Source organism: Geotrypetes seraphini, chromosome 1, assembly GCF_902459505.1.
Source record: "Geotrypetes seraphini chromosome 1, aGeoSer1.1, whole genome shotgun sequence".
In the NCBI taxonomy this organism is placed as follows: domain Eukaryota; kingdom Metazoa; phylum Chordata; class Amphibia; order Gymnophiona; family Dermophiidae; genus Geotrypetes; species Geotrypetes seraphini.
Window position 1 is genome coordinate 3030870 of NC_047084.1, and position 27987 is coordinate 3058856.

The 27987-nt window shown below is 43.9% G+C and overlaps 1 protein-coding gene and 1 long non-coding RNA gene across 6 annotated transcripts in view; one reads left to right on the forward strand and one right to left on the reverse strand.

Annotated features, from left to right (window-relative positions):
• LOC117345958 lies at positions 1 to 27906 on the forward strand. 2 transcript variants are annotated; one of them, XR_004536535.1, is made up of 4 exons: positions 1 to 279; positions 16094 to 16182; positions 23225 to 23335; positions 27248 to 27906. It is a non-coding gene; the product is annotated as an uncharacterized LOC117345958 (long non-coding RNA). The 2 variants fall into 2 exon arrangements; XR_004536539.1 differs by having other exon boundaries at positions 27660 to 27906.
• Positions 1 to 27987, reverse strand: part of CAST (calpastatin) — a 285855-nt gene that overhangs the window by 173006 nt on the left and 84862 nt on the right. For all 4 annotated transcript variants that reach the window (XM_033914801.1, XM_033914972.1, XM_033914887.1 and 1 more), the window contains exon 3: positions 23456 to 23518. In XM_033914801.1, coding sequence (XP_033770692.1) covers positions 23456 to 23518 — 63 coding nt within the window. The remainder of the gene's footprint in view (positions 1 to 23455; positions 23519 to 27987) is intronic.

Consider the following 27987-nt stretch of genomic DNA (forward strand, 5'->3'; position numbering starts at 1 on the left):
GTTTCCTATAACTGTTTGGAGCGGTCCAATGCAGATGAAATCCCGACCAGGTTTTCAGGGAGGCTAGCGTTGCAAGGACAGCCAGAGCGATCCGCCTCATGTTGTCAGAGAAGGCCAGTGGACTGGAGGGGCTGGCAGGCGAGAGCTGCAACTGAACCAGCCAGGAGACTAAAGCGCTCTGCTGGGAATCAAAGGAGGTTGCTGCTTGTATGTGAGATTTACGTACCCTCCTCCATACAGGAAGATAGCAAGCAACCGTACATTAAAAGAAGGAATAAGGTAAAACCAGGATCTCCAGGATTCCCATTTAACAGTACTGAAATACTGGTTTAAAAAAAGAAGCCGATTTTATTTTTTTTTTTAATTTCCTGCTGACGTGCTATTCTTTTCTTGTGTGAGCGGACCAAGCAGAGAAAGAGAAGCCGCCTGCGCGGGGGACTTCCTGCCAGAGGGGCGGTCAGGCTGTAGTTTCTCCTGCAGTGGGGAGAGGAACGGCAACATTTCGGATTTAAAAAGCTGGTCCAATTTATTTAACATGATTGCTAGGGGAGGGAATTTTACTGTCTTTAAACAGTGCAGCTGCTCTGGTTTGGGGCACCTTTCCTTTTTGCACTCTTTCCCTTCCTCTGCAAGGAACAAGCTAAAACCACAGATTCACGCTTAACAGTATTGAAATTCAGATGAGCAAAGATAGGAACCTCCCCGTCTGCCCCCCCCCCCCCATGTCTGCCAATGGGTTGCAATCTATCTAATGCTGGATCATATACTTCATTAAAATCCCCCTCCCAATACGAAATAGGCTGTCCCCCATAGAATAAAGCTGCCTAAAAAAATGTCTTCCCAGGTTATTAAGGGCATATATAATAATAATAATAACTTTATTTTTATATACTGCCATACCACAAACAGTTCTAAACGACTTACAGGGGAAGAGACTGTATACAGACAGTGACTTTACAGAGAACTTTTGAAATTACATTGGCATGCTAAGTTTAGTCAGGTTGATCTGGAGGTGTTTTGGAAGTACATCAGGTTGTAGTGGGGTCAGAGAAATTTGTCAAAGAGTTAAGTTTTTATTGACTTTCTAAACGTTTGGTACGAAAGTGCATTTGAGATGAAGTTAGTTAAACATTTGCTCCATTTGCCTTCTTGGAATGATAGTGTTCTATCGAGGTATCTCTTGTAGGTGCAGCCCTTTAGGGATGAAAAAGCGAACAAGTAGGTACTGCGTGTATTAGTTGTGCCTGGGAATTCAAATTGGTGAGACAGATAGGATGGGGATGAACCTGTCATGGTTTTGAAGCAAAGGCAAGCAAACTTAAAAATGACCCTTGCTTCCACAGGTAGCCAATGTAGTTTTTTGTAATATGGGCTTACATGGTCTGATTTCTTCGGGCCATAAATGAGACGGATTGCAGCATTTTGGATGACTCTCAGTCATTTGATGGTTTTCTTGAGAGATCCCAAGTATATAATATTGCAGTAGTCTAAGGCACTGTTCTTCAACCACCGGTCTGCAGAAAATTTCTGCCGGTCCGTGCAGGGCCGGCAAGATCAAGTCGGCAGTTAAATTTCCTGCCGACTGCGGTTCCTCCCAGCCTCAGGCGATCAAGACAGGCTGCTGACGTTGGGGCCTTCACTCTGTGAGTCTCGCCTGTTAGGAAACAGGAAGTTGAAACAAAATAGGCGGGACTCAGAGAGTGAAGGTCCCGACGTTGGCAGCCTGTCTTGATCGCCGCCCCTGCCGAGTTGCTGAAGAGGGCCACGGAGAGAACTGCAGATACAGGTGCAGGTGGAGGGAGATGGTCAGCATGTGCGAGCAAGATCCTGGGGAGCCTTCACAGTGGCTGTCTCCCCTCCCACCAGCTCTCCTACTTGCCAGGGCAGTGATTTACCAGCAACTTCCTGCAGGCAAGTACTGAGAGCTGTTGGAAGGGGAGGAAGCCACTGTAGGAGGCTGGGAAGCTGCTGGATAAAGGGAGAGCTGTTACTGGACTTGGAGGGAGTTAGAAGGAGAGATGCTGCTGGGAGGTGAGGAGGGAAAGGGATGGGAAGAGAGTTAATGTTGGATAGAGGGAGGAGGGAAGGGAGAAGAAGGAGAGATGCTGCTGGGAGGGGAGGAGGGAAAGGGATGGGAAGAGAGTTAATGTTGGATAGAGGGAGGAGGGAAGGGAGAAAGAAAAAAAGGAAGGAAACAGCTGGCAGGGAGATTACAGGAGGGGAAGGGGGTCAGTGTGGAATGGTGAGATCAGATGAGGGAAAGGGGAAAGAGAGGAATGAGAAAGTAGAGAGACATTGATGCTGGAAAGGGGGTCAGCAGAGAAATGAGAGAGGGATAAAGATGCTAGATCTGGTGTAGGAGAGATAAAAATGAAGAAGGCAGTGAAGCTGGAATGAATGATATAAAAAGGAGAGAGGAGGCACAGGCTGGATGGACAGGGGAAAGGGGCATAGAAAGAAGTCAGATATATATGGAAGGGGGAGAGGGCAGACATTAGATGGAACGCGCAAATGCTGGATTGAAGAGACAGGGCAGACGCTGGAAGGAAAAGAGTAAAAAGAAGATGAAAGCAGAAACCAGAGACAACAAAAGGTAGAAAAAAAAATGTTATTTCTATTTTGTCATTAGAATATATCAGATTTGAAATATATATCCTGCTAGAGACATAACTGGGGACTGCAGTATTCTGTTAGCATGATATTTCTATGTAGCATTCTATAATAACTTGGCTTGTTCAATTTTCTTGATAGTAGAGGGGATATATGTGAAGGGGAGGGGAGACAGGGGTTTTGTTGGTCCGTGCTCTGTATATTTGTATTTATAAAATCACAATTGTTCAGAATATTGTTTCTTTTTATACTTTAATAAAATACGTTCAATATAAAATCATAACTGCGGCTTGTGCAGATGGGATCAGATGGTTTGCGGGGACCGAGCTCGCGGAGATGGGGCGTAAACGGGGTTTTTAAATTTTAGTTCTAGTAGTTTGCCGGTCCACAAAATAATTCTTTTATTTCTGCCGGTCCACGGGTGTAAAAAGGTTGAGAAACACTGGTCTAAGGTACTTAAGATCAGGGATTGAACCAGCAGTCGAAAGGAAAAGAAATCAAAGTATTGTTTAATGGTGTGATTTCCATAGAGTGAGAAAGCATTTTTTGACTTGAGCATTAGTGTGATCTTCAAACGTCAGGCTTTGGTCCAGGGTGACGCCAAGGATTTTGGTTCTGGGATTAATTGGATAATCTGATCCATTTAGTCTCAAGGAGGTGTTCACGATCTTGTTATTGGGACTTGCCAAAAAGATCTTGGTTTTTTCGGGATTTAGTTTTAGTTTGGAGTGCATAGTCCAATGTTCTACCTTGGTAAGAACGGATGAGATGAATTGTTCTGTCTCTTGGGTCAATGAGGTTATGGGAATAATAATTGTTATATCATCTCAAGCGTATATGTACGATTTCAGTTTTAAATCGGATAGCATATTTCCCAGTGACGCCGTGTAGATATTGAAAAGTGAGGGGGAGAGTGGGGAGCCCTGTGGCACTCCACAGGGACTGGACCAAGCTTGAGAGTAGGTTCCTTCGCTGTAAACCTGGTATGTATGTTTTTTTAGGAAACCTTTGAACCAATTTAGTACCTGTCCGGAAATGCCGATGGAATCAAGGCACCTAAGCAGGAGGTCATGATCAACAAGGTTGAAGGTACTGCTCAGGTCGAATTGCAGTACCAGTGCACTTTTTTCCCAGGAAAACAAATGGAAAAGATGGTCAGTCATGGAGGCCAAAACTGTTTCAGTACTGTAATTTGTTCGGAAGCCAGATTGAGAATCGTGTAGAATGTTAAACTTCTCTAAATATTCCGTGAGGTCAATGTTAACCAGACCTTCCATTAGTTTAAGAAAGAATGGTATAACATAGTAACATAGTAGATGACGGCAGATAAAGACCCGAATGGTCCATCCAGTCTGCCCAACCTGATTCAATTTAAATGTTTTTGTTTTTTTTCTTTGCTATTTCTGGGCGAGAATCCAAAGCTTTACCCGGTACTGTGCTTGGGTTCCAACTGCCGAAATCTCTGTTAAGACTTACTCCAGCCCATCTACACCCTCCCAGCCATTGAAGCCCTCCCCTGCCCATCCTCCTCCAAACGGCCATACATAGACGCAGACCGTACAAGTCTGCCCAGTAACTGGCCTAGTTCAATCTTTAATATTATTTTCTGATTCTAAATCTTCTGTGTTCATCCCACGCTTCTTTGAACTCAGTCACAGTTTTACTCTCCACCACCTCTCTCGGGAGCGCATTCCAGGCATCCACCACCATTGGTATGTTGGCAATGGGTCTGTAGTTGGTCATCAAGGAAACAGACTCCTTTGGGTTTTTGATAATAGGAGTCATGAGGATATGACCAAGTTCCTCCGGGAATTTACCGGTACGCATGCATGATGAAACCCAGTTAAAAAGTTCAGCCTTGAAGGAGATAGGAGCTGTTTTCATAATAGTCAGTGGGCAGTTGTCCAATAAGCAATTGGATTTTACATATTTTGAGTAAAGCTTGAGGAAGTAGCTCCAGTCTGGGTTTTCAAAGTGATTCCAGATCATATCAACAGCTCTACATTCTTTGTCTAAGGCAGGAAACATTATAGGTAAATCTATGCTTAAATCTGCAAGAGACAATCTCAATTTGGGGATTTTTGTAGTGAAAAAGTTAGCTAAGATCGCCGCAGGGGGTGGAGAGTCTGTATTGGAGTGCTTGTGGAATTCAATATCAAACAAAGAATTGACTGTTTTGAAGAGTTCATGACTATTTAAAGTGGGAGAATTAATTTTGGGGGAGTAATGTTTGCTACGCTTTTCTTTGATCATTATTTTGTATTCTTTAACCTTTAGTCGCCAAGTAAGTCTATCCTCATCTTTCCCTGTTTTGCACCATATTCTTTCCAATTTGCATAATTCTCATTTTAAGACCATTAAGTCGGTATCGCACCAGTTGTCTGATAAACGTTGTCTTTTTTTACATTTTTTCAGAGGGGCTATGTCGTTTAAGACCTGATCACTAAAGTTTTTCCATCCTAAAATGAAGTTAGGGTCAAAAGCTGGGTTGGAGATTAAGCTATAGTGCGTCCAAAATTCTACTGGGTTCAGCTGTCCTCTTGTGCAAATAGTTTTCTCTTTGAAGTTGTTCCTTGGTTTTGTTTTAAGTTGTCTTTTAATCCAGCATAGTTCAAAGTTGCATAAGAGACGGTCCGACCAGGGAGTATTGGACCAGGTTTCACCTTTGAGACTTATATTGGGGGTCATTGGAGCATTAGAAAGGAATGTGATCAGATCTAAGTGGTGACTTTTCTGGTAGGTTTTAGTCGGGGATGGTTTGGAGAACCCTAATGATGTAAGGAAGGAATGTAGGTCAGTTACATTGGAATTGTCTGCCTGTTCGAGGTGTAAATTAACATCCCCGGCTATAAAGTTATAGGCACCGGCTACCGAGTTTGCAAGGAGGAATTCATAGAATTCCTCTTTTGCTAGGTGCCATTTGTTGGGGGGAATGTAAAATATTGTGAGGATCAAGTTGTCTTTGCAATCCTTTGCAATCCTCTTTAGATATTTTACAGGTGAGAATTTCCAGGTCAGTAGTCAGTTTGGAGTCTAACACTTTAAGTGGAACTTTAAGTGGTCTCGGAGAATTATTGCTAAACCACCTCCTCTTTTTTTTATTCTTGATAAAGGGATAATTTTGTAGTCTGAAGGTAGTATATCACCTATGATGATATCCTGATCAGAGATTAGCCATGTTTCAGTTAGAAGTAGAATATCCAGATGGGTTTCTTCCAGCCAGTCTTTGACCAGTTGTGCTTTATTCCTGACTGAACAAATGTTCAAGTAAGCTCCATATATGTTGCATAAAACAAAAAACTTAGGGCTTGATTCTATATAGGATGTCGGTATTAGTGGCTGCCGATCATTTATCAATCTCGCAGCAGCATCCTATTCAGAATCAGGTCTACAGTCCCGAATAGACACCTTAAATGTAGGCTAATATTCTGCAGGCCTACATTTAAGGCATCTGTCTTCCATCTATGGAGACGCATACCGATGCTTAAGCCAGCCCAAGGCCACTTCTGGGCGAAACCATACCCACGTCCCACCTAGAGCATGCTGAAGTGTACCAGCATGTCCCTATAGATGCACCACAGATGCCTTCCGCGGCAGCATTTTTTCTAAAAATGTATGCCCTGATTGGCTGCCTGATGGCGGTAGGACACCTATCGCCACCTAAAATAGGGATGCACATTTTGAGAATCAGCCCCTTAGAGTTTAGAATAACAGAAACAATTATATATCAATTACCTTTTGATCAACCAAAGCCCTCCATGACAGACACACTACACTGAACACTAGAAGCAGTAGTAACATGGATGAAAGATCACAAACTGAAACTGAACCCAGACAAAACAAAATTCATCCTCCTCGAAAATAACAAAGTCCCAACCATAACCAATATAGAAATTAACTCAATCAATTACCCCGTTCAACCCACACTCAAACTATTAGGAATGACGATAGACAGATGTTGCACCATGCAACCACAAATCAATAAAACAATACAGAAATCATTTGCAGTTATGAGAAACTTAAGACAAGTTCGAAAATTCTTTGATAGACCACAATTCCTACTCTTAGTACAATCCCTAGTCCTAGGTCTTCTAGACTATTGCAACATTCTCTATCTCCCCTGCCCAGCAAAATGACAAAACAACTACAAACAATCCAAAACACAGCACTGAGACTTATCTGCTCATTAAGGAAAACACGACCACATCACAGAGGCATACCTCAATTCACACTGGCTTCCAATTCCGGCAAGAATACTAGTTAAATTCTACTGTATACTATTTAAAACTATAAACGGCAACAACCCAAACTACCTGAACAACCGCCTCATCCAAACTATCTCATCTAGACATAGGAAAACCCATACTCCATTTACGCACCCTCCAATCAAAGAAGTTAAACAGAAGAAACTATATGATGGCCTCCTAGCCACTCAAGCAGCAAAACTAGACAACCAAATCTCCAATCTACTGATAATGACCCCAGACTACAAAACGTTCAGAAAAGAAACAAAGACTCTACTTTTCAAGAAATCCCTGAAAACGACTTAATACCGCAAGTTCCTTCACACTTCCCATTACCTTCCTGATTCCCCGAAGCAACCTGATCTACTCTTTATCCCCCCTGGAAATTACCAGATATCCTCTTTTGTAATCCGTCTTTTGTAATTCTTTTGTAATCCGCCTTGAACCGCAAGGTAATGGTGGAATAGAAATCTCTAATGTAATATAATATCTACTGAGGAGGAGGAGAAGATAGTGGATGCTATAGATGGGCCATTTGGTCTTTATCTGCCTTCATGTTTCTAAAGGATCTTGAATCTGCCTATGAGTAACCACATTGATACCTTTACGAATCAGTATAACTACTTTTGCCTTTTTATTCTAAGCTAGTAATTCAAAATACGTTCCTACCCACCAGCAACACAATTTAGCATGCTCCAAAGAACTTAAGTGTTTCTTGGAGGAAAGCAATATTAACATGTCTTAATATTCAATAACTGCAATGTCTTTTGTTGTTTTATGGGAGGGTGGATTCTCCCACATTTCATATTGTACATTAAAAGACATCAAATGGCAAATTCTCAAGCCAAATCAACGGAGGATGTCCCAGCCACCATCCTCCCAGCTGGGTAACTAGAAGAGTTAATCTATTTAGTAGCTGAGCTTCCCCATATCTCCACTGCTGTGGCATGTCACTACCTTTTCACTTTCACACCCTGTCTTAAATTCTCCCAGCTCCCCTCCCCCACCCCTTCCCATTTACCCCACAAACTTCAAGAGTACCCAATCCACTCTACTTCCTCATTGCTTCGAGTCCCTCAATGTCAAGCTAACAATTTCAACCTCAAGAAAGTTAATTTTCGTACTGAGCGGAGGACCCATCAAAGCATAACACCTGCCTTCAACAGATCTATCCGAACCAAAATGCAGCTTCAAATACATCCATGAGAAGAAAAAAAAAACAACCATACAAGTCCCACATTATATTATCGCTCAGATTATTAAACTGCAATACATGAGTCTCTGCCACTTCCGTGCAGTGGCTGTCAGTCAAATTAGTTAAGAGAGAGACATGGTGAACACCTGAATGATTTACGTAGAGTTGGAGGGCAAAATGATTGTCTGATATGGGGAGGGGTTCCAGAAATGGGGGGGAGGGGGCTATGTAGAATGTAGGGAAATAATTTTCAAACTGTAACTGAGATGATGTACTATATGAAGGAAGGAGAGTGGTTTAATAGATAATGCACTGTGGTGGGATTGGGGTATGAAGTGGTTTGGTAGATGCAGTAGTTCGGAGAAGGGAGGGAATTGGTTGAAAGGCGTTACATACATGACGGATCCATGCTGGGATTTAAGGTTGTAGAGGAAGATGATTGATGTGTATATAAAATACCATAGGTTCTTTCAGGAAAAGTCACTTCTCCTGAGATCTAGCCTGTGGCAGTCAGCGTTGTGATAAAGGATGATTGCTGCTGGCTACATTAGCCCACGATATTCAGTGCCAGGCCATGTCCGGGCACTGGCACTAAATATCAGAGGCTAATATTTTATATGCTAGTTGCCTGGTGCTTATGCGAGTACAACCGATATTCAGCTGGGGCCGCATAAGATAATTATGCTCAACCCGACTGAATACCATGCCAAGACCTGCATTTAAAAAAAAAAAAAAAGTGCCCCTATTCCTATTATCTCCTTTCCTATCACCCCTCCCCACCGATGTGGTGTAGAGCCTCCCTCAAGCACACACACACATTCCTCCTGTTCAGGATAGGACCTCCCCCAGGGCATACCTGATCTCCATGGTGGGGCAGGAGTGAACATAGTATAAAAACTCAATTGTATACTGCAAATACCATTAAGTTCTATGAGGTTCACAGAGATTAGCAATACATACAAATGAATAAACAACTAGTATCTAACTTCCAAAAGATTGTATAAAAAGATGCATCTTTAAAGCACGTCAAAATTGTTGATACAAATTTGAAAGTGTAAATATGTGAGTCAGATCCCTAATTCATGAGGCTGCCTGGAAGGACAGCAATCATTCCTGGAATTTCTTATATTTGCATCCCTTTGCAGAAGGAAACAAAAATAGTGAATGAGATTTTCTAGAATGTTTAGAATTTGTAATGATGAAAGATTCCATAAAATACTCTGGGATTAGACCTGTTAATGCCTTAAAACAAATACAGCCAAATTTAAATTTAACCCGTGCTTCAACTGGAAGCCAATGCAATTGACGATAGAAATCGGTGACATGATCATACTTCTTTAAATCAAAAATCAATCTAACTGCTGCATTTTAAATTATGCGCAGTCTTTGAAGATTTTTTTTGAGCTCCAGAAAGATGGACGAAGTTACAATAATCCAGCTGACTAAGGACCAAATGATTGAACTAACAGTCGAAAGGAATTAATATGAAAATATGCTCTAATAGTTCTTAGTTTCCATAGAAACCCTTTCGAACCAACGAGTCAACCTGATTTTTCATGGTAAGGGTTTGGTCTAGAATTACACCAAGTATCTTTATGGTTGCTGCAACCTACTGCAGCAGCATCGCAATACTACAAGTACCACGAAAGGTCATGGCAACCATTTCAAGGGGGTTCGCTCCTGTCCCAGACACCTTGCTGGACCATCAGGGAGGTCAGATATGCGCCGGGGGAGGGGGATACTATCCTGCCTGGGAGGGTATCACCTTGAAGTTGTTTATATATTTTTGATCCAAAATGAAATCAAACACACTCCATAAATACTTAATAGTGCATCAAAGCAATAACTGATCAGCGAAAGAAAAAGCCTCAGAGCGTAGGAGGTGTGAACCCACACTCACTCACTCTTACATCAAAAAACTTTTGCATAAAGGTTAAATAAGCCTTGAGGTAAGCAACAAAAGAGTATCAAGTAGACACACTGTTTAAACATAGATAGCAGTGATAAGGGCCGATGATCGTTTTGTGGCAAGATCGCCACTGCTTAGTGGTTTAAGAAGGATAATAATTGAAATACCACATTTATAAATTTTGTTTCCTTTTGATGAATTTTTGCTTTCTGTATTTCTGCAACAAATGTATTACTTGTGATATTTTTCAAATCAATAAAAAAAAAAAAAAAAAAAGATCGCCACTGCTTCAGGGCCACCCACTGGGATTAGCTATCTGTTCGGCATTCTCTCTCTCAACTGTTTGCCATCAGAGAGAGAGAGAGAGAACGCCAAACAGATAGCTAATCCCAGTGGGTGGCCCTAAAGCAGTGGCAATCTTGCCACGAAACGATCGTCGGCCCTTATCACTGCTATCTATCTGACCAGGAGTTTAGTATGGAGGAGGTTATTGATGGTTTGTTTTCAAAGTTTTATCGATTGAGTTACAATACCAGATGCTAAGATATTATATTTTGGAGGGTTCCCACTGGAAAAATAGACCTGTGGTATTACATAAGGAGTTAAACCGTCTAGATAAATTTTGATAGACGAGATATCAAAAAGATAATAAACTTGGAAACTTATCCCCCTCCTTTACTAACGCGTAGTGTGGGTTTTAGTGCCAGCAGCGGCAGTAACTGCTCCGACGCTCATTGAATTCCTATGAGCGTCGGAGCACCCACGCTACGTGTTAGTAAAGGAGGGGTTTAATTTTGTAGCCTGAAATTTTTGAAAAAGAATTAATAGTTGCCAGGAGATATGGTAATGATTTTAGAGAAATGTACAGCAGTATATCACCAGCATATATTGAAAGTTTGTATTTTTCAAATGTATACATTGTCAAGTTCAAAATATCAATAAAGAAAGTTAAAAAAAAAAAAAAAAAAGAAAGTTTGTAGAGTTCTTTTATTTTTTATACCTTTCAATAAGAGGGTTATTTTGGATGTATAAAGTTCTAGCGCCAGGTCAAATAATAAGGGGGATTGTGGGTAAACTTGCTCGGTACCTCTGCATAAAGAGAAATATTTAGATAGGAATCAATTTACGAATATTGATGCTGAGGGATTGTTATATAACAATTTGACCACATTGATAAATTTTTCACTACAGCCAAACCATGAAAATGTGTGAAAGATATTCCCATTCTATCCTATTGAACATTTTTTCAGCGTCTAATGAAACAGTTAGCAGTTAGTCCTTCAAGGGGGCAGCATGAGAAAAGATGTTCCATAAAAGTCTGGAGTTATCCTGAGGCAGTCTTATGTATAAAGCCATTTTGGTATCTATGAATTAAGTGTGGCAATCTTTTCTGCAGTCTAGTGGCTATGATTTTGGCATATCCCTTATTGTCTATGTTAATTAAGGAGATTAAGGACAGCATGAATGTGAAAAAAATGTGATGTGGCTGAGTGTGAAGTGTGTGTAGCTAAATGTATGTGGTATGGCGTGTGCAATAAATATCAGCATGTATATGAGATATGTTGAGAGAGCTGAAAAGTCCAGCCTTGTGGAAAGGATAAAATTACTTGAAATTCCATAATAGTGAAAGACAAGTAAAGCAAATGATACAAAAAGAGAAACCAAGAACAGCACACATTCTTTGAATAGAATGTGCATGTGAATAAATTTATTAGATACCAAAGATTTAAATCAAAGAACCATTGTGTTGATATACCTTGAACAAATAATGAACTGCAAACTGATAAAATAAAACTGGTAAAACATAACACTTATGTGTCATAAAGACATATATAATAAAAAGTCAACAATTGATAAAATGAAAAAAAAAATACTGTATTTTTCGTTCCGTATGATGTACTTTTTTCCCCCCAAAAAGTGGGTGGAAATAAGGGTGCATCTTATGGAGCAAATACCACCCCCCCCCCTCCTTCCCGGTACCTTTTGTAATCCCGGCAGTCCAGCACTTCCACTAGCAGCCTTTCATACTCCCACAGTGCTGAACGCATAGGAGGACAACCCCCCATTCTGGGCGAAAGCACGGAGCATCACTCCCATCCCTTCTCTGGTTGCTCGGAGGTAAGCGCGGCCTTGGACACCTGCTCTCTGCCCAGGCCTTTCTCTTCCTGGTGGCCCCCGCCGTCCAGTCCTCATCCGCTGCTGCCTCCATGACTCGGGGCTCACATATGAGGAGGGAGGAAGTGATATGCGGCCGCCCCAGGATTTTGTCTAGCGCACACTGCTCAGAGAGTGCGCGGGGACGGCTGGATGACGAGGGTGGCGGGTATGGCGTAGAACAGCGCATGGGCTGCTGGACTGCGGCTCCTCCGAGCCTGCTCCTTCCTTCCATGTCATCTGCATCTGACAACCGAGACGCAGCTCTGCTTACACCTGCCTGCCCCTCCCGACGGTGACGGAGCGCCCTCCCCCACCTGAGCTTGAGGAGCGCGCTGGAGCTGAGGGCAGGCTAGGAGCGAATCAGTGGCAGGCAGGCTTCTACTTCCATTATGGCCTGGGGCCGCGTAGGCACAGGAGGTGGGGGGCGTAGTGCCGCTTCTAACATGCTGGGTAGAGAAGGTGCAGTGAGAGTCCAGGTTTTACGGTTGTGGCTTTTAGTGGCAGTGTGAGCAGTTAAACGGGGGAAATCAGCTGGTTCATAGCATTATGGAGATTCGTGAGCAAGGAAGTTGGAGCTGGGTACTGCAGGAATCATCACACTCAGAATGAATTGCACAAGTGAGCAGACTGAGTGAAATCTGTGGCCCATTCAACTGACATTTTCTGGGTTTCTAGGAGTCATTGAGGTGAGGGGAAAAGGTAGAAATGATGGGCTGGGGCAATAGGGGTGGGAGGCTTCTTTTTGACTGATGTAGGCCTTTGGTTTCTTAGATAACACCCTTGGAAGATGAGTTCAATACCAGCAGGAAGCAGTCTGTAGCGTCACAGTTTCGGGTAAGTTGCTCTAAACCTGTGGGCAATTCAGAGGACATCTGTTCTTCTGCAGTCTCCTTCCAGGCCTGAGAGTGGTGTTGGTTCCAGTGACGGCTCTGAAAAGACTGTGTGGGGGAGTGAGGTACTTGTTTAAGGCAGTGCTACTCGGTTGTCTTGCAGCCAAGATGCGGGCCGGGCCGACGGCCTGTGTCCGTGAGCGGAACTGAGGGCACCATATCGCCTTATTCTCATTGAGTTTGATGCTTCTAGTGTGTGGCATGTTTTGGAGGACATGTCCTGGCATCCGGACAGCTTTTCAAAACACAGCACTTTGTCCGGGATTTGAAAAGCTTCCAGCTAGGAGCGTTGTCGATACAGCGCTGGGCCTGCCTGTCCTGTACCCTGCCCCAGCCTACCACTAGACCACCAGAGGGCGGACAGGGTACAAAGCCTGGCAGGGAGAATTTTGTTCAGAATGGGTTTTTTTCTTGTTTTCCTCCTCTAAATTTGTGTGTCTTATGGAGCGAAAAATACGGTATCTAAAGTACCAAAACATACATGAATTAGCTGTATCTATACATTGTGTGAATACATCCACGTGGCATTATTACATAAAATGAATACAAACGGCACTGGAAAATTACAGACCAGTAAGCCTATCTTTAGTGCCGGGCAAAATAGTGCAAACTATTATAAAGAATAAAAATACGGAACAAATAGACAAGCATGGGTTAACAGGACAGAGTCAGCATGGGTGCAGTCAAGGGAAGTCTTGCCTCACCATTTGCTCTCTTTCTTTGAAGGCATGAATAAACATGTAGAAAAGCTGAGCTGATTGATGTGTATTTTCAGAAAGCTTTGGACAAAGTTCCTCATGAGAGACTGCTGATAAAATTAAAAAGTACAGGGATAGTAGGCAATGTTCTATTGTGGATTAGGAATTGGTTACTGGACATAAAACAGGATAGAGATAAATTGCCATTTTTCTCAGTGGAGGAAAATAAATAGTGGAGTGCCATATGTTCTGTACTGGAACCATAGGAACATAAGAGTTGCCATACTGGGACAGTGAAGATCCTTCAAGCTACATGATGATGAGTTCTATGTTAAGAGTCGCTGCCTAGGAAAAGGATCTAGGTGTCATTGTTGAGGATACATTGAAACCCTCAGCTCAATGTGCGGAGACTGCTAAGAAAACAAATAGAATGTTAAGAATTATCAAGAAAGGAATAGAAAAAAAGGTGAAAATGTTATAATGCCCTTGTATCACTCTATGGTATGGCTGCCATTTGCTGTATGAGTTCTGGTTGCCATATCTCAAAAAAGATATAGCGGAATGAGAAAAGGTACAGAGAAGGACAACAAAAATTATAAAAGGTTCGGGACAACTCCCTATGAAGAAAAGCTTAAGTGGCTAGGGCTCTTCATCTTGGAGAAGAGAAGGCTCAGGGGTGATATGATGGAGATCTATAAAATACTGAGTGGAATGGAAAGGGTAGACCTGATCGCTTGTTCACTCTTTCAAAAAATACTGGGGGGGGGGGGGTGCATGCAATGAAGCTACTAAGTTTAAAACAAACTGGAGAAAATATTTCTTCACATAAAGCGTAACTAAACTCTGGAATTTGTTGCCAGAGAATGTGGTGATAACAGTTAGCTTAGTGGGGTTTAAAAAAGGCTTGGATAATTTCCTAAAAGAGATGTCCAAAGGACATTATTGAGATGTCTTGGGGAAATCCACTGTTTATTCCTAGGATAAAGCAGCATAAAATCTGTTTGACTACTTGGGATCTAGTTAGGGACTTGGGTTGGCCACTGTTAGAAACAGGATACTGGATTGATGGACCTTCAGTCTGTCCCAGTAAGACAATTCTTATGTTTATAGATATAATTCAGTATTTTAAAGTGAGTTTTTGTATTTTATGGGACTTCACCCTGACAAACCAATTGCAAAACATGGGCCATGCTGGCAGTGGGTCCTTTTGACATTTAAACTAAGTAAAAATAATTTTTAGAATATCCTATATAATAAAAGCTTACCGGCGCATGCGCTGTTAAAACAGCGTGATCCCTGCCGCTGTGGTGTGTGATCCCTGCCGCTGTGGTGTGTGATCCGTGGCCGTGTTCCATTTTAGAGCCCGACGGCAGGGAACATTCTGGCCACTCCACTCCTCCCGCCCTCACTCACCAACTGGAAGCGCAGGCAAGCTCTCTCCCTGCCCACATCCTTGGCAGGGAACACACCTCCCGCTCTCGCTCACCGCTGCTGCTGCTGCCGCCGCTGATGATCCTCCTCTTCAGAGAAGCCTGCGATCATGGCCAGCTTTAAAGAACCTCGCAGGCCGCTCTCCAACCTCAGTAGCACGTTCCCTCTGACGCACGGGATCGCATCAGAGGGAACTTGCTACTGAGTTGGAGAGCGGCCTGTGAGGTTCGCTAAAGCCGGCCACCATGATTGCAGGCTGCTTTGAAGAGGAGTAGGCCAGAAGACGCCGGGATGGAGGGAGGGTAAGAAGTGGATCAATACAGGTGGAGAGGGAAAGGGGGCTGCTTTGGGTGGAGGGGTGTGCTGGGGTGGAGACAGAAGGGGCCATGGAGAGATAGGGAGAGGAAAAAGGGGCTGCTTTGGGGGCGAGGTGTGCTGGAGACAGACAGCTTTGCTCTAGGGGGAAGACAGAAGGGGCCATGGAGAGACAGGGAGAGGGAAAGGGGGCTGCTTTGGGGGGAGGGGTGTGCTTGGGGAAAACAGCTTTGCTCTGGGGGGAAGACAGAAGGGGCAATGGAGAGATGGGGGAGGGGTGTGCTGAGGGGAGACAGAAGGGGCCATGGAGAGATAGGGATAGGGAGAGGGAAAGTGGGCTGCTTTGGGGGGGAGGTATGCTGGGGACAGACAGCTTTGCTCTGGGGGGGGAGACAGAAGAGGGCCATGGAGAGACAGTTAGGGAGAGGAAAAGGGGGCTTCTTTGGGGGGAGGTGTGTGCTGGGGGCAGACAGCTTTGCTCGGGGGGGGAGGGGGAAGACAGAAGGACACAGACAGCGGCCAAGGAGAGAGACATAAAGAAACACAGACAGACAGACACATCTATTCTAGCACCTGTTAATGTAACGGGCTTAAAGACTAGTATATTAAATAAAAGCATCATCTTTTCTTTTTATTACATTAAGGTAGAAAATGTTGGAGTATCAAGGACGACCTATGAAGAAGCAGGTGAACACTAGATCGAGTGGTCTTCATGAAAAGAGTTGCAGCTGAGGTAAAACTCCATATGAAGCCGTCATATTAAGAGGAAATTTGTGCTGCGTGTTAAGTAAGAAGGAATGAAGTAAGCAGCAGTTGGCATAGATAAAGCAGGGGATATTTGATTTAAGCATCTGAATAATAATAATAACAGTTTATATACCGCAGGACCGTGAAGTTCTATGCGGTTTACAATGATTAAAAAATGTTACAGATTGAGTAGTACTAACAGAGTTAAAGTTTAGCGGTCAGTTATTGGGAAAGATTGTGCAGGGCAGCTGCCTACGTACTTTAGGAACAGATATGACACGGTGATCTGTTCCCATGGTAGACCATGGCAAGCCGCGGGAAAGGGTAAAAATGTCATCTGTTTACCGCCAGTGCGGAAGCAAAGCTTTTTACCGCTCCTTGGGTAAAATTTCCTCTCTTTGTAAAAAAGAAGTTGCATCTTAAGGAGGAGCCTGGAAGAGGGAAGGCCACGAGCACCATCGAGCAGGCCTGTGTAGAAATCAGCTTGATCTTCTACATGGTATGTGATAGCGGGAGGGAGGGAAGTTGGCTGGATCCGCCGGACCCACGAGGAAGAGGGGGTAGACCCACTGGACCTGCAAGGAGGGGTGTTGGAGCCTTTGGCACCAAGGAAGAGAGGGTAGGAATACAAAATAAAGCAGATGCTAGGGCTGGAAGAAAGGGCCAGGAGGAAGGGCTAGGACTGGAGGAAATGATACAGGAGGGGGAGCTGGGGCTGGAAGAAAGGGCACAGGAGGGGGAGTTAGGGCTGGAGGGAAGGTCATAGTAAGATGTTGGAACAGAAGGTAAGGGAGAGAGAGATGCTTGACCTATGGAGAGGAGGGAGAGAGGTGCTGCACTTAAGGATTTTATTTTTAAAAATAAAATCATAACTATGTGCTTGTGCGGATGGGATCAGACTGAACTCGCGGGGACAGAGTTCACAGGGACAGAGACAAACTTTGTCTCCGTGTCATTCTCTACATCTGAAGGTAAAGCATGTTTTGAATTTTAGCCTTCTTCACAAAGTTGTAGAATTTGACTGTTGCCAATAGCCCGCTATGGAAACTGGCACAGATAAATAGTAGAATTGCAGTAGTCTATTAAGCAAATGATGACAGCTATATCATGTCTCTCTAAGGAATCATGCAATTGAGGAATCCAAACCAGATGCATAAACTAGGTCCTTACCACTGCTGCTTTCCAAAGGGCAGGAAGTTACTGTACCAAATCCAGTAGGAAATTCTGATTTTAATTCAGGAGAACAGGAATTCCTTAAGTACAGATAATAATGCTCTCTAGGCTTCAAGTAAGCAGAACTCACTAAGAATGTAAAAGGCAATGCTATAAGCTGGCATAGGCACCAATACTGCGCCTAGTTTAAAGCACAGCAACTGCTTAAACGTATGATAGGTGCTACTAATTGGCAGTTGCATGCTTAAATGGTAGGTGCTATTATATAAACAATGTGTCTGAATTGCTTAATGCACGACTATCAGGAGAGCAAACACATGGTAGAAGATATGCATATCATAGGTGTGTCACCAATCAACATGCACAACTTATAGAATATAATCAGTTGCACACATTGCATGGTGCACTTAAGCATGCCCACTTATGCCAGTCATTGAACTGCTGTCAGTAGGTGCATCTAACTTTTGGCATGCCATGCAGCTTTATGCTAATATTCTGTAACAGCTTAGGCACACCCTTAAGCCATTAGACAACTGGCACCAGGTGCACCCTTTTATAGTGCCTAAAATGGGGCGCCAGGTTATAGATTGCCACCATAGTTTTGCAATCATCAAAAAGAGCCCAACAAGTTCAGATCTGCTATGAAGCGTTTTAGGTTCTTTTCATACTAGTGCTCAAACTTAAAATCTGAGTAGCCAAATAATCCTTTTGTAAGGTAGTATCTATATCTCACTAGGAGAGTATTACAGACCACTAAAAGAAATAAATAGCATTAAAACACCAAGACATAATTTTCTAGACCACAACAACACTTCTTAGGTGTCTGGAGCCACGTGGCTTTCAACCCATGTAGCCTGTTACTCCATCAAGGCCATGCAATTTTTCCTACAAAGCCGATGCAGACTTCAATCAAGCCCAAAGAAACAGGAGAGAGAGGGAGAGAGAGCATAAAGGCAATGAAGATCCAATATACAGTATATGCCTCACAGAAATATACATTGGTATTTCTGCTGCAAAGGCTTGACAGTCCATCAGATTAGTCAGTTCGAGTTTTTCTGCTGATTGCAGACCTGGTAAGCTACAATCAAATGGCCATGAAAAAGGCGAATCATGATTCAAGCTTACCGTACATTAAGACAAATGCTACCAAATTGCATATTCACTCAGGCTCAGCAATCAGTGGTTCAGCATTTTAAAAACAAGCCACTTATCCCTAATGCCCATTAAAGAACATTACAATTTGAAAAACACAATTTATTACTTAAAAGAGAATTATTTAAAACAAAAAGTAGAAAGCATTTGTTGGAAAAGGATGATGGCAGTAAAGAGGAATGTTGGGGAGATTCAGTGGAGGTGAACCTGAGGCGTAAGAGAAGACATTCCTGACCATGCTCTTTCCCTCTTACTATGGCAACGCATCAGTTTATCACCAGGAAATTATTTAAAAGGAAACACAAAGACATTGTTGACTTAAAGATTTGAGCACAGCAAAAACAAACTAAAAAAGAAAGCTCTCTCTCTGGCTCCCCACTCTCTTGCTCTCTGCTGCGACCTGTTCTCTGCCTCCCCAACTCTCTCTGGCTTCCCAGCTCTCCTGCTCTCCACCATGACCTGCTCTCTACCTCCCAGACTCTCTCTCTGGCTCCCAAGCTCTCCTGCTCTCCGCCGCAACCTGTTCTCTGCCTCCCAGACTCTCTCTGGCTTCCCAGCTCTCCTGCTCTCCACCACGACCTGTTCTCTGCCTCCCAGACTCTCTCTCTGGCTCCCAAGCTCTCCTGCTCTCCGCCGCAACCTGTTCTCTGCCTCCCAGACTCTCTCTGGCTTCCCAGCTCTCCTGCTCTCCACCACGACCTGTTCTCTGCCTCCCAGACTCTCTCTGGCTTCCCAGCTCTCCTGCTCTCCACCACAACCTGCTCTCTACCTCCCAGACTCTCTCTCTGGCTCCCAAGCTCTCATGCTCTCTGCCGCAACCTGTTCTCTGCCTCCCAGACTCTCTCTGGCTCCCCAGCTCTCCTGCTCTCTGCTTCCCCCGACTCTCCTGCTCTCTGCCACCCTTTCCTGCAGTGCGAGTCCGTGGTTTTAATGGGCTCGAACTGCAGGGAAGGGTGGCAGAGAACAGGTGAATTGGGGCCAGTAAAAAAAACACCAAAACAACAGACAGCAAACACATGCGCAGACCATATACAGGCAAAGTAGATGGTCTGCGCATGCGTCGGGATCGCTACCTAGCGATCTGTGTTGGCGGATGGGGGCGTACCTCCGATCATCCCCATTAGAATATTCTGGCTTCCAGAATCGATCAGCCCTGCTCGGATCGGATATGGATCAGTCCGGTTAGTGAATCGGGCCCTTAGGGGGGGGGGGATTGATGAAAGGACGTTAAGCGCGTTAGCGCATTAATGTGCTTAACGCCCTTTCATTTATCACCCCCCTTAATATCCACACCAAGGGCCCCTGTTACAAAGCCGTGGTAGCGATGCTGATGTTGTAAATGGGCTTCAGTGCATTTACCACAGTAGCATCTCAACCGTAGCTTTGTAATAGGAGCCTCAAGTTTGATGCGGCTAAGTCTAGCTGTTCCAAAATGCAAAATACAACACATGCACACATTCAGTGTGACCTTGTATGTTTCCTTGTTCTACAGCATCAGGACTAATAAAAAAATAAATTAATTTTTAAATGAGTTTTTCACAGATGCATCTGAACAGCAGAACATATGTCATGTAATAGGTGCCAGCTGTGCAATTTTTGATCATGGTATGCCTCAGTGGAATGGAAGTATAAGCCGATATCAGAAACTAAATAAGAAATTTAATAGTCAGTATTCAGCTGGTGATGGTGAGCTTTTGGTTGTTTTTTTATAAATGCTTACCACTGCCATCTAAGTTAGTCCTGCATATTCAGTACTAGGCCATATGTGGGCACCAGCATTAAATAACTGGGCCTGACTGGTTAGGAAGCAGCCACCGGGATTTACCGTATATACTTGAATATAAGTCGAGATTTTTGGGCCAAAAAATGGTTTAAAACTGGAGGACTCAGCTTATATTCGGGTCAGTGCCCACCTGCCCCCCCTCCTAGGCCTGTTGTAGGCCTCCGCCAGGCCTGCCATAAGACCTGGTGGGCCAACGGTGGGCAGGGGAACAGGAGGGATCCCTCCCACCTCCTGTCCCAGCTGACTCAAAAAATTTTACCCACCCTCCCTCATACCTTTAAAATCCCTGGTGGTCCAGAGGTGGGACAGGACAGGAGGGATCCCTCCTGCCTCCTGTCCTGGCTGACTTTGCCTTCCTTTACCTCCCTCTCACCTCCTCTGTGTACCTTTTCCAATCCCTGGTGGTCCAGAAGTGAACTGGATCAGGAGCAGCCTTCCCGTGCTCCTGTCCCGTGGAGAGCCACTAGTGATTAGCTGCCACGAGAACTCGAGGCCTGCAAATATTGGGAGAGAGGGTGTACAGGACACAGAGCAGGGAGGGAGGGGGAGAGGGTGAGGGTGCAGAACCTGGCAGGGGAGGGAGGGGGAAGAGGGTGCAGAGTCTGGCAGGGCAGGGTACTTGAATATTAACCCCCAACAACACCCCCACCCCCCCCCCCCCCCTCCCCGGTTTATATTCGAGTCAACCTTTTTTCCTCCTTTTGGGGGGGAAAGGTTACCTTGGTTTGTATTCGGGTCAGCTTATATTTGAGTATATATGGTATGTGACTCCTGGTCAATATTCAGCCAGGCACCATCATAAGATACTTGGGTGCCAGCTGAATATTGGCTGGGTTCTGCATAAGGGTAGCTGGCCAGATCCTGACTTCCCTTCCCTGGATTGTGATCCTCCTTACTGCACCTCACTCTCCTAGTTTTGTGTGTCAATTCATATGGCATGATGTTGTATAGTTTTTAATTGAATTGTAATGATAGTCAGTCTTTAGAGAGAGATAGGACCTAATTATGGGCTCCTTTTACTAAACAGTGGAAGGCATTTCTACTGTGGGCCGACGAGGTAAATGCTTCGATGCTCATAAGAATTCTATGAACGTCGGAGCACTTACCTTGCCAGCCCATGGTGCCAACCTCTACCGCTGTTTAGTAAAACCCAGCATATGTTTATTTCAAATATGATGGTTATAATGTAATTTAATTGTTAACAACCATATTTGCTCTTATGATGTATTGATTCTCTGCTTGTTGTAAACCGCATTGATCTGCCTCTGGTATAGGCAGGTAATAATATAAGGGGTGGAGCTTAACGAAGATGGCCGCGAGTAGCTGGAGTTAAGCACCCACGGAGACGCCGGAGACGTTAGTTCTCACCTTTACGATAGTAAAATGTAAATCTAAATTCCGGGTTTCCCCGGAAGAATCTTTGGTAACAGCTGTGGGCCCGATGGATGTTTTCTTCCAGTGTGGGGCTGGAACGAGTGTACCGGAGCTTTCTTCAGCTAGGAGAAATACGCTCGCTGAAGCATCAGTGCTCTCCCTCAAAGCAACATCGCTATCTCCGGAGGAGCGGAATCCTCCGAGTCGCCCTAGGGCGTTAGAGCAGCAGATGGAGGACGGAGCGGTCCGGGGTGTTCCCTCTTCAGACCAACCGAGTTCGGGAGTCGTCTCGGCAGGAGGAGCTGGGAAGCCAAGTCAGTCATCAGAGCACCCGGAGGAGCTGGAACAGCAATTGCCTCAGGATTTCCTATCATTGAATTCATCTCCAGTTGAGGTTTCAGGTACTTTAACTGCATCAGAGTATGTGGGTTCTGAACTAATACCTATGCAGAGGCCCAAGGTTTTCAATATGGAAACATTATGGGAAGCAATATCCACTTTACAAATCTCTTTGGGGACTCAAATGCAGCAACTTATTACACGTTATACTACTGTTGTATCTGAAAATTTGGAATTGAAAAATAGACCAGAATAAAAACTGTGGAGTCCTAGGCCTCGGTGTGGGTAAGGGACAGTGGAAATCTTAACTTCAAGGTGGAAATGCTGGCAACTTATATATCATTTTATAGATATAAGATTGGAGTCAAGGATAGAATGGGGGGAGGGTAGTTCCAATCTTTTAGAGATTTAATCAGTGCGATGATGGTTTAAGACATTGATTTTTATTATAGAGGTTCTGGATCACCAATTTATTCTTCTGGAAAGGGTGATCTAAACCCTTAGTGGTACGCATTAAGCAGGTCTTCCGCTGCCCCCCCTTCCTGCTTAATGGCTGCCGGGGAACCCATGCCCTCCTTCCTTCCCGCTCCCCTCCATTGAAGCCAACCCGGAAGGCTTCCCTACGATGTCAGAGCTGACATCAGAGGGAAGCTTTCTGGGTCAGCAGGGGATCCCAGTTACCTCCTTCTAGGTGGGCTGCTGCTCCTTCCTGCCTTCAGCAGCACTTGTTGCAGGGACGCAGGCAGCTGCTGCACGTGGCTGACCTGGAAGCCTTCTCTCCGACATCAGAGCTGCCCATATCCTTGCAACAAGTGCCGCTGAAGGTAGGAAGGAGCAGCCCAGCTGGATAGCCCTGAAGGAAGTGCGGTTCTGTAATGAGCAAGTAGGCAGAGAGGGGACATGATCTGGGAGAAAGGGATGGGAGCACGTTGGGATATGGGAGGGGCACGATTTGGGGACAAAGGTTGGAAGGCAGGGAGGAGTCTTAAAAAAATAAAATCCAGAGTACTGCTTTCAATCTGTTAGCTCTGTTGCTTACGAGCAGTTCAGGAATTTATTGAAAACCTATTTATTTAAGACATTTTTGTAATTTTTAGGTGATTTGTTTTTATTGTCACAGTTTCAATTTTCTTTTGTAAACCGCACAGAACTGCTAAGGTACTGCGGTATATATATAAATTTTTATGTTAAGCTATGTTTCAAATAGATATCAGAACATCAGGATGTCTAAAAAGAAGTGCCCACTTATAGAAGTGCAACATAAGCGCAGCAGGAATTGGTGTAAAGGGATCTAAATTTCAAGACAACCAGTATCCAGGTACGGCACCAATAAACCAGAGCAATAATATTTTCACAGATAAGTGATCTATCAAATCCTTGGTGCCCTTGCACAAACTAGAGTACTGTAATATATGCAGAAGCTCTTTCACATGTTTACCTTGCCAGAGGGAAGCGCTCCACTCGCATGTGTACCAGTAGATGTGGGGCTTGTAGGCTTCGTCTATTGATTTAAAAAAAAAAAAAAAGAGAGAAATGGTGATGAATGTGGAATTTTCAAAAGAATGAAAAGACACAAAGACCCAGATTCTAGAAACAATGCCGAAAGTTAGGTGGCAGGAGGCGCCCTACCGCCGGCTAACTTAATTGCTTTAATTGGTTTTAATCAGCGTGGCAATTGTCCATGCCATTAAAAACCGATTAAAACTTCATTGAAAAAAAGTAGGCCCCCTATGAAAGTAGGTGCTAGAATCACGTCTAAGCATAGTGCCTAAGGCCAAAGTAGGCGTGGTTAGGGGTGTAGATGACCTTAGGCACCCTTAGCCATGATTCTCAGTCAAACGTAGGTGCCAGTAATGTAGGCCTTTAAACCTTGGCCTATATTACCGGTGCCTGTTTTTCTGTATATACAATTCTATTAACGATACCTAAATATGACTGACACGCAAATGTCGCCATTTTTGTAGCCGTCACCCAATGTAGGCGCAATTTATAGAATCTGGCCCAAAATGTCAATGGAACTGCAGGATGATTGTACAATAGATTTACAAAAAAGCAATCCTAGACATAAACTCTGTTTACCAACGCATTACCAAGTTTCAAGTTTATTTAAAATTTCTTATATCGCCTAATCAAACTTCTAGGCGGTGTACAATAAAAATACCATAAAATCAAATTGAAAATTAGTAATGATAAACAATACCAGGATATAATAGTTCAACAAATGACATGACACACAGACTTACTTCAAACAAATGGGCAAGAACTACAATCTTTGGAGAAAAGAACACAGAGAAGGGAGAAAACAATAGGTAGGGATAAAAAATAAACAAGCACTGTTTTAGTCCTTAAAAGGACAGTTATTGTCCAAACGCATCCTGGAACAAGAAGGTTTTTAACTTGGATTTAAATTGATTTAGTGCGGACTCTACGTGTACGAATTGGGCAGAGAGTTCCAAAGGGAAGGTGCAGTGACAGCGAAATTATTAGATGTCAACGTGTTGATAAACTTTAAAGATGGTATGGTAAGGAGATTCTGTGACATGGAACGGAATGATTTAGATGGACTATAAGGGATTAGAAGTCTGTCAATGAACTCTTGCTAGGTACTCGAATGGATTTTAAAGATTAATAGTAGGATTTTGTAGCTGATTCTATGTTCAACGGGTAATCAGTGTGCTTTGAATAAAAGAGGTGAAACTACCTGAGCTACACACACACTACTGAATCAACTATGAAAGCTAATACAATACTTACAATACGTTCTGCATCCAAGCTGTCAAAACTAAAAGCTCTGTTTGCAAAGAGCTGCTCCCACAGAAATTATGCAAAAAAGCATTTATGCCTCTCTCTCTCTGGATCTGTTTCAAAAGCTATCTAGTTAAAAATAAAAGATTAAATTCAGTAAATGAAGCCAAAATTTGATGGCTGAAAAATGACATGCACTGAGCGCTACTCTATTTATGGAGTTATATTTATTTTATTCATTTCCTGTACACATCCAGGGGGAAGGGGGGTGGAAGGGAGGGAAATAAATAAATATTGATGGTGACATTTAGGTAACTTTATTATTTATTTAAATCATATATTGTTAAAATGTATTATTATTTAATATATGAAATTTGAAAATCCTGAATGATATATAAGTTGCCTGTACAGATAATAGTGCATTGTATGTAATACCTACTGTTCTTTATTTGTTTCGCACTGTTTTTAGTTTAAAAATCAATAAAGATTTATTTAAAAAGAAACAAAAACAGTGCAAAACAAAGCCAACAAACATAAATTCTCAACACTGACATAATTCAATCACTAAACTGAAAATAAAATAAATTTTTCTACCTTTGCTGTCTGGTGATATTAATACTAATCATCTTGTTCTGCTTTCCTCTGTCTGTGCTCTTTAACTTTTTCCAGGCCTCCTTTCCATCTGCTATTTCTTTTCTCACTTCCTTTCTTCTTCAGTGCCAAACAGACAAAAGGTGGGAATGCATCGTTCACATTTAACTTTCTTCAATTTTTCTGCCTCCTTCTCATATCTGTTTACCTTTCATTCATGTGCATTACATCTCCTCTCTTCCTTGCTCCCTCTATCTCCTCCCCCTCTATATGCAGACTTTCTCCCTTCCTTCCATGTGCATTTCTCCTCTCCCTGCAGCTAACTTGAAAGCAACACCTGGGACACTTGTGGCGCGATTGGGCCCAGCGACCTCGGATGCTGCAAGGGTAACTGGGGCACATGCACACTTTGTGCTCTCGGTTACCAGGGCAACGGGAGAGGAGGAGTGGTATCTTTCCCTCGACCTACCCCCTACACCTAACCCCTCCCACGGTTCAGCAAATCATCTTCGTTTTCAAACTCCCCACTACCGCATCCTACCTTCCCCAGCTTGACGCTTTCCTTTTATGACGCTCTGCCCCCCTCCCCCCCCCGATGTAATTTCTGGTTTCCGGTTGGTAGGATGCTGTAGAGAGAGGAAGTTGTGGCGGCAGGGGTCGAGTAGCTAGCCGATGCTGGGGGGAGGCCCCAGAGGAGTGCCGATGGTGAGGGGGGGCCTGCATTGCCATCGATGCCTGGGGGGGAGGCCCGTTGCCATTGCAAAAAAAAAAAAATTGGAAAGCTGAGTCAGTTTGCCGTCAGTTTTCCCTACTTCAGCGAACCCCCCTGACAATTTCAGGCCCTAGGCATGTGCCTACTGGGCCAACCCGTTAATCTGGCCCTGGCCCCACCAGGGCCTTTCCTCTTCCATGTTACTTCCATTACGGCAGAAGAAAAGCCCTGGGAAGCATTTCATCTGCTGACTGACTGCCACATCTTATTTAGGAGGGCCTGCTGATAAGAAATACTGGCCCCACAAGGGGAGGGGTGTCGACTGGAGGCCAGACTCGCAAAAGGAGGGAGGAGGTTGTCTTGTCAGGAGCAAGATGGCAGGGAGATTCCACGGGAGAGTGGTCGGAGAGTGAGAGAGGGCAGACCCGCAGAAGGTGGAGGGGAAAGGGACAGATAGAGAACCACAATTGGAGGGGAGGAGAGGAGAGGACATAGATGGTGGACCCACAGAGTGAAGCGGAGGGGACGAAGATGGATGCCGGGCCCATAAGTGGGTGAGGAAGAAGTGACCCAGACCAGAAAGGAGGATAGGAAGGTAGGAAGAAATAAAAGCGAGAAAGGAGGTGGAGTGGGGTGAGGGGACATGGATCGTTCTACACTCTGGAAACAGGGCAGGATTAATTCATCGAGGGCCCCTAGGCACACAAGTACACTGGGCCCCCTGCCCTGCCCCACCCCACCATGCGTCCAGGCGGAAACAGGAAGCTGCATCAGAGGGAAGCTTTGGGCAAGCAGCACCACTTGCACAATTACAGTTCCCGTTGCCTTTCTTACCCTCGTTGCTTGCTTGTCTTACTTTCCATCGATGGGGGAGAGCCGCGTTGCCGATCGATGCTGGAGGGGCTCATCGCCGTTTGGAAAAAACAATATTGATGCTCTCCTTCATCGGGCCCCCCTGACCATTTTGGGCCCTAGGCCCTCTCTGGAAACGTGATTGTGCTCAACAGTGACAGAAGATTGTTTAAATGAGCTGTGTATGTTGAGTGTGTATTGAAAGTTGGTTCGGGAAAGAAGGATAGATATAGAAAAGCAAGTTCAAGAAAGGTTTAGTGCAGATAGAAGAAAAATTGTTTTAATGTAAATTGAAGACTAAGTTTAATATAAAAACTTTTTTTTTTTTAGTATCCTGTTTGTCATGTCCTCCAACCTTGAACAAAAGTCTACTTAGCTTATACCCATGTAATCAACCTTGAGTTCAATCCCAATGTAATTCTCTCAGTCTAAAATTGCTTGCCACACTCATGGATGGCCCTGTCCCTGCATGCTCTGACCCTATCCCACCCCACAGTTGACTGTGGGTATCCATCCCCTTGTCATTCTCAAATCAGCACCCTTTGTGCACCAGGATTTATACCTGGTTTTATTTGATGTAAATGCTCGTGTTTAAAGTTGGACATGGATTCTGGGGATCCTGGCACTCCCTTTACAGAATACCATTCGGTACCAAATATTCTGAATCCAGCCCATGATGCTGAAAGAGTTATTCAGTGACATCATTCAATCATTCAGACTGAACCGCTGAATATCTTTACAGACCTGCTCAGCACTACCGAGATCATGCTAGGGTAGTATGAGGACAAAGTCGAGGAGGAGACGCTGTTGAAAGTGTCATATCTGGATAAGCTATCCGAATAAGGACCGAATGTCTCTGCTATCTGCTGCCAGCTGCTCATCACTATACTGTATCCTGTATAATGTATCCTGCTCATCACTATACTGTGTTCTGTGTGGTAATGTGCCTATTACCACATTCTACTCTTAGTGCAGGGCTGAACTAGCTAATGCTTCTAAATGTGAGAAGACGAGTGTTGTTATATAACAAGCCCTGAAGAAACGGTCTTAGACTATGAAACGTTGGCTAA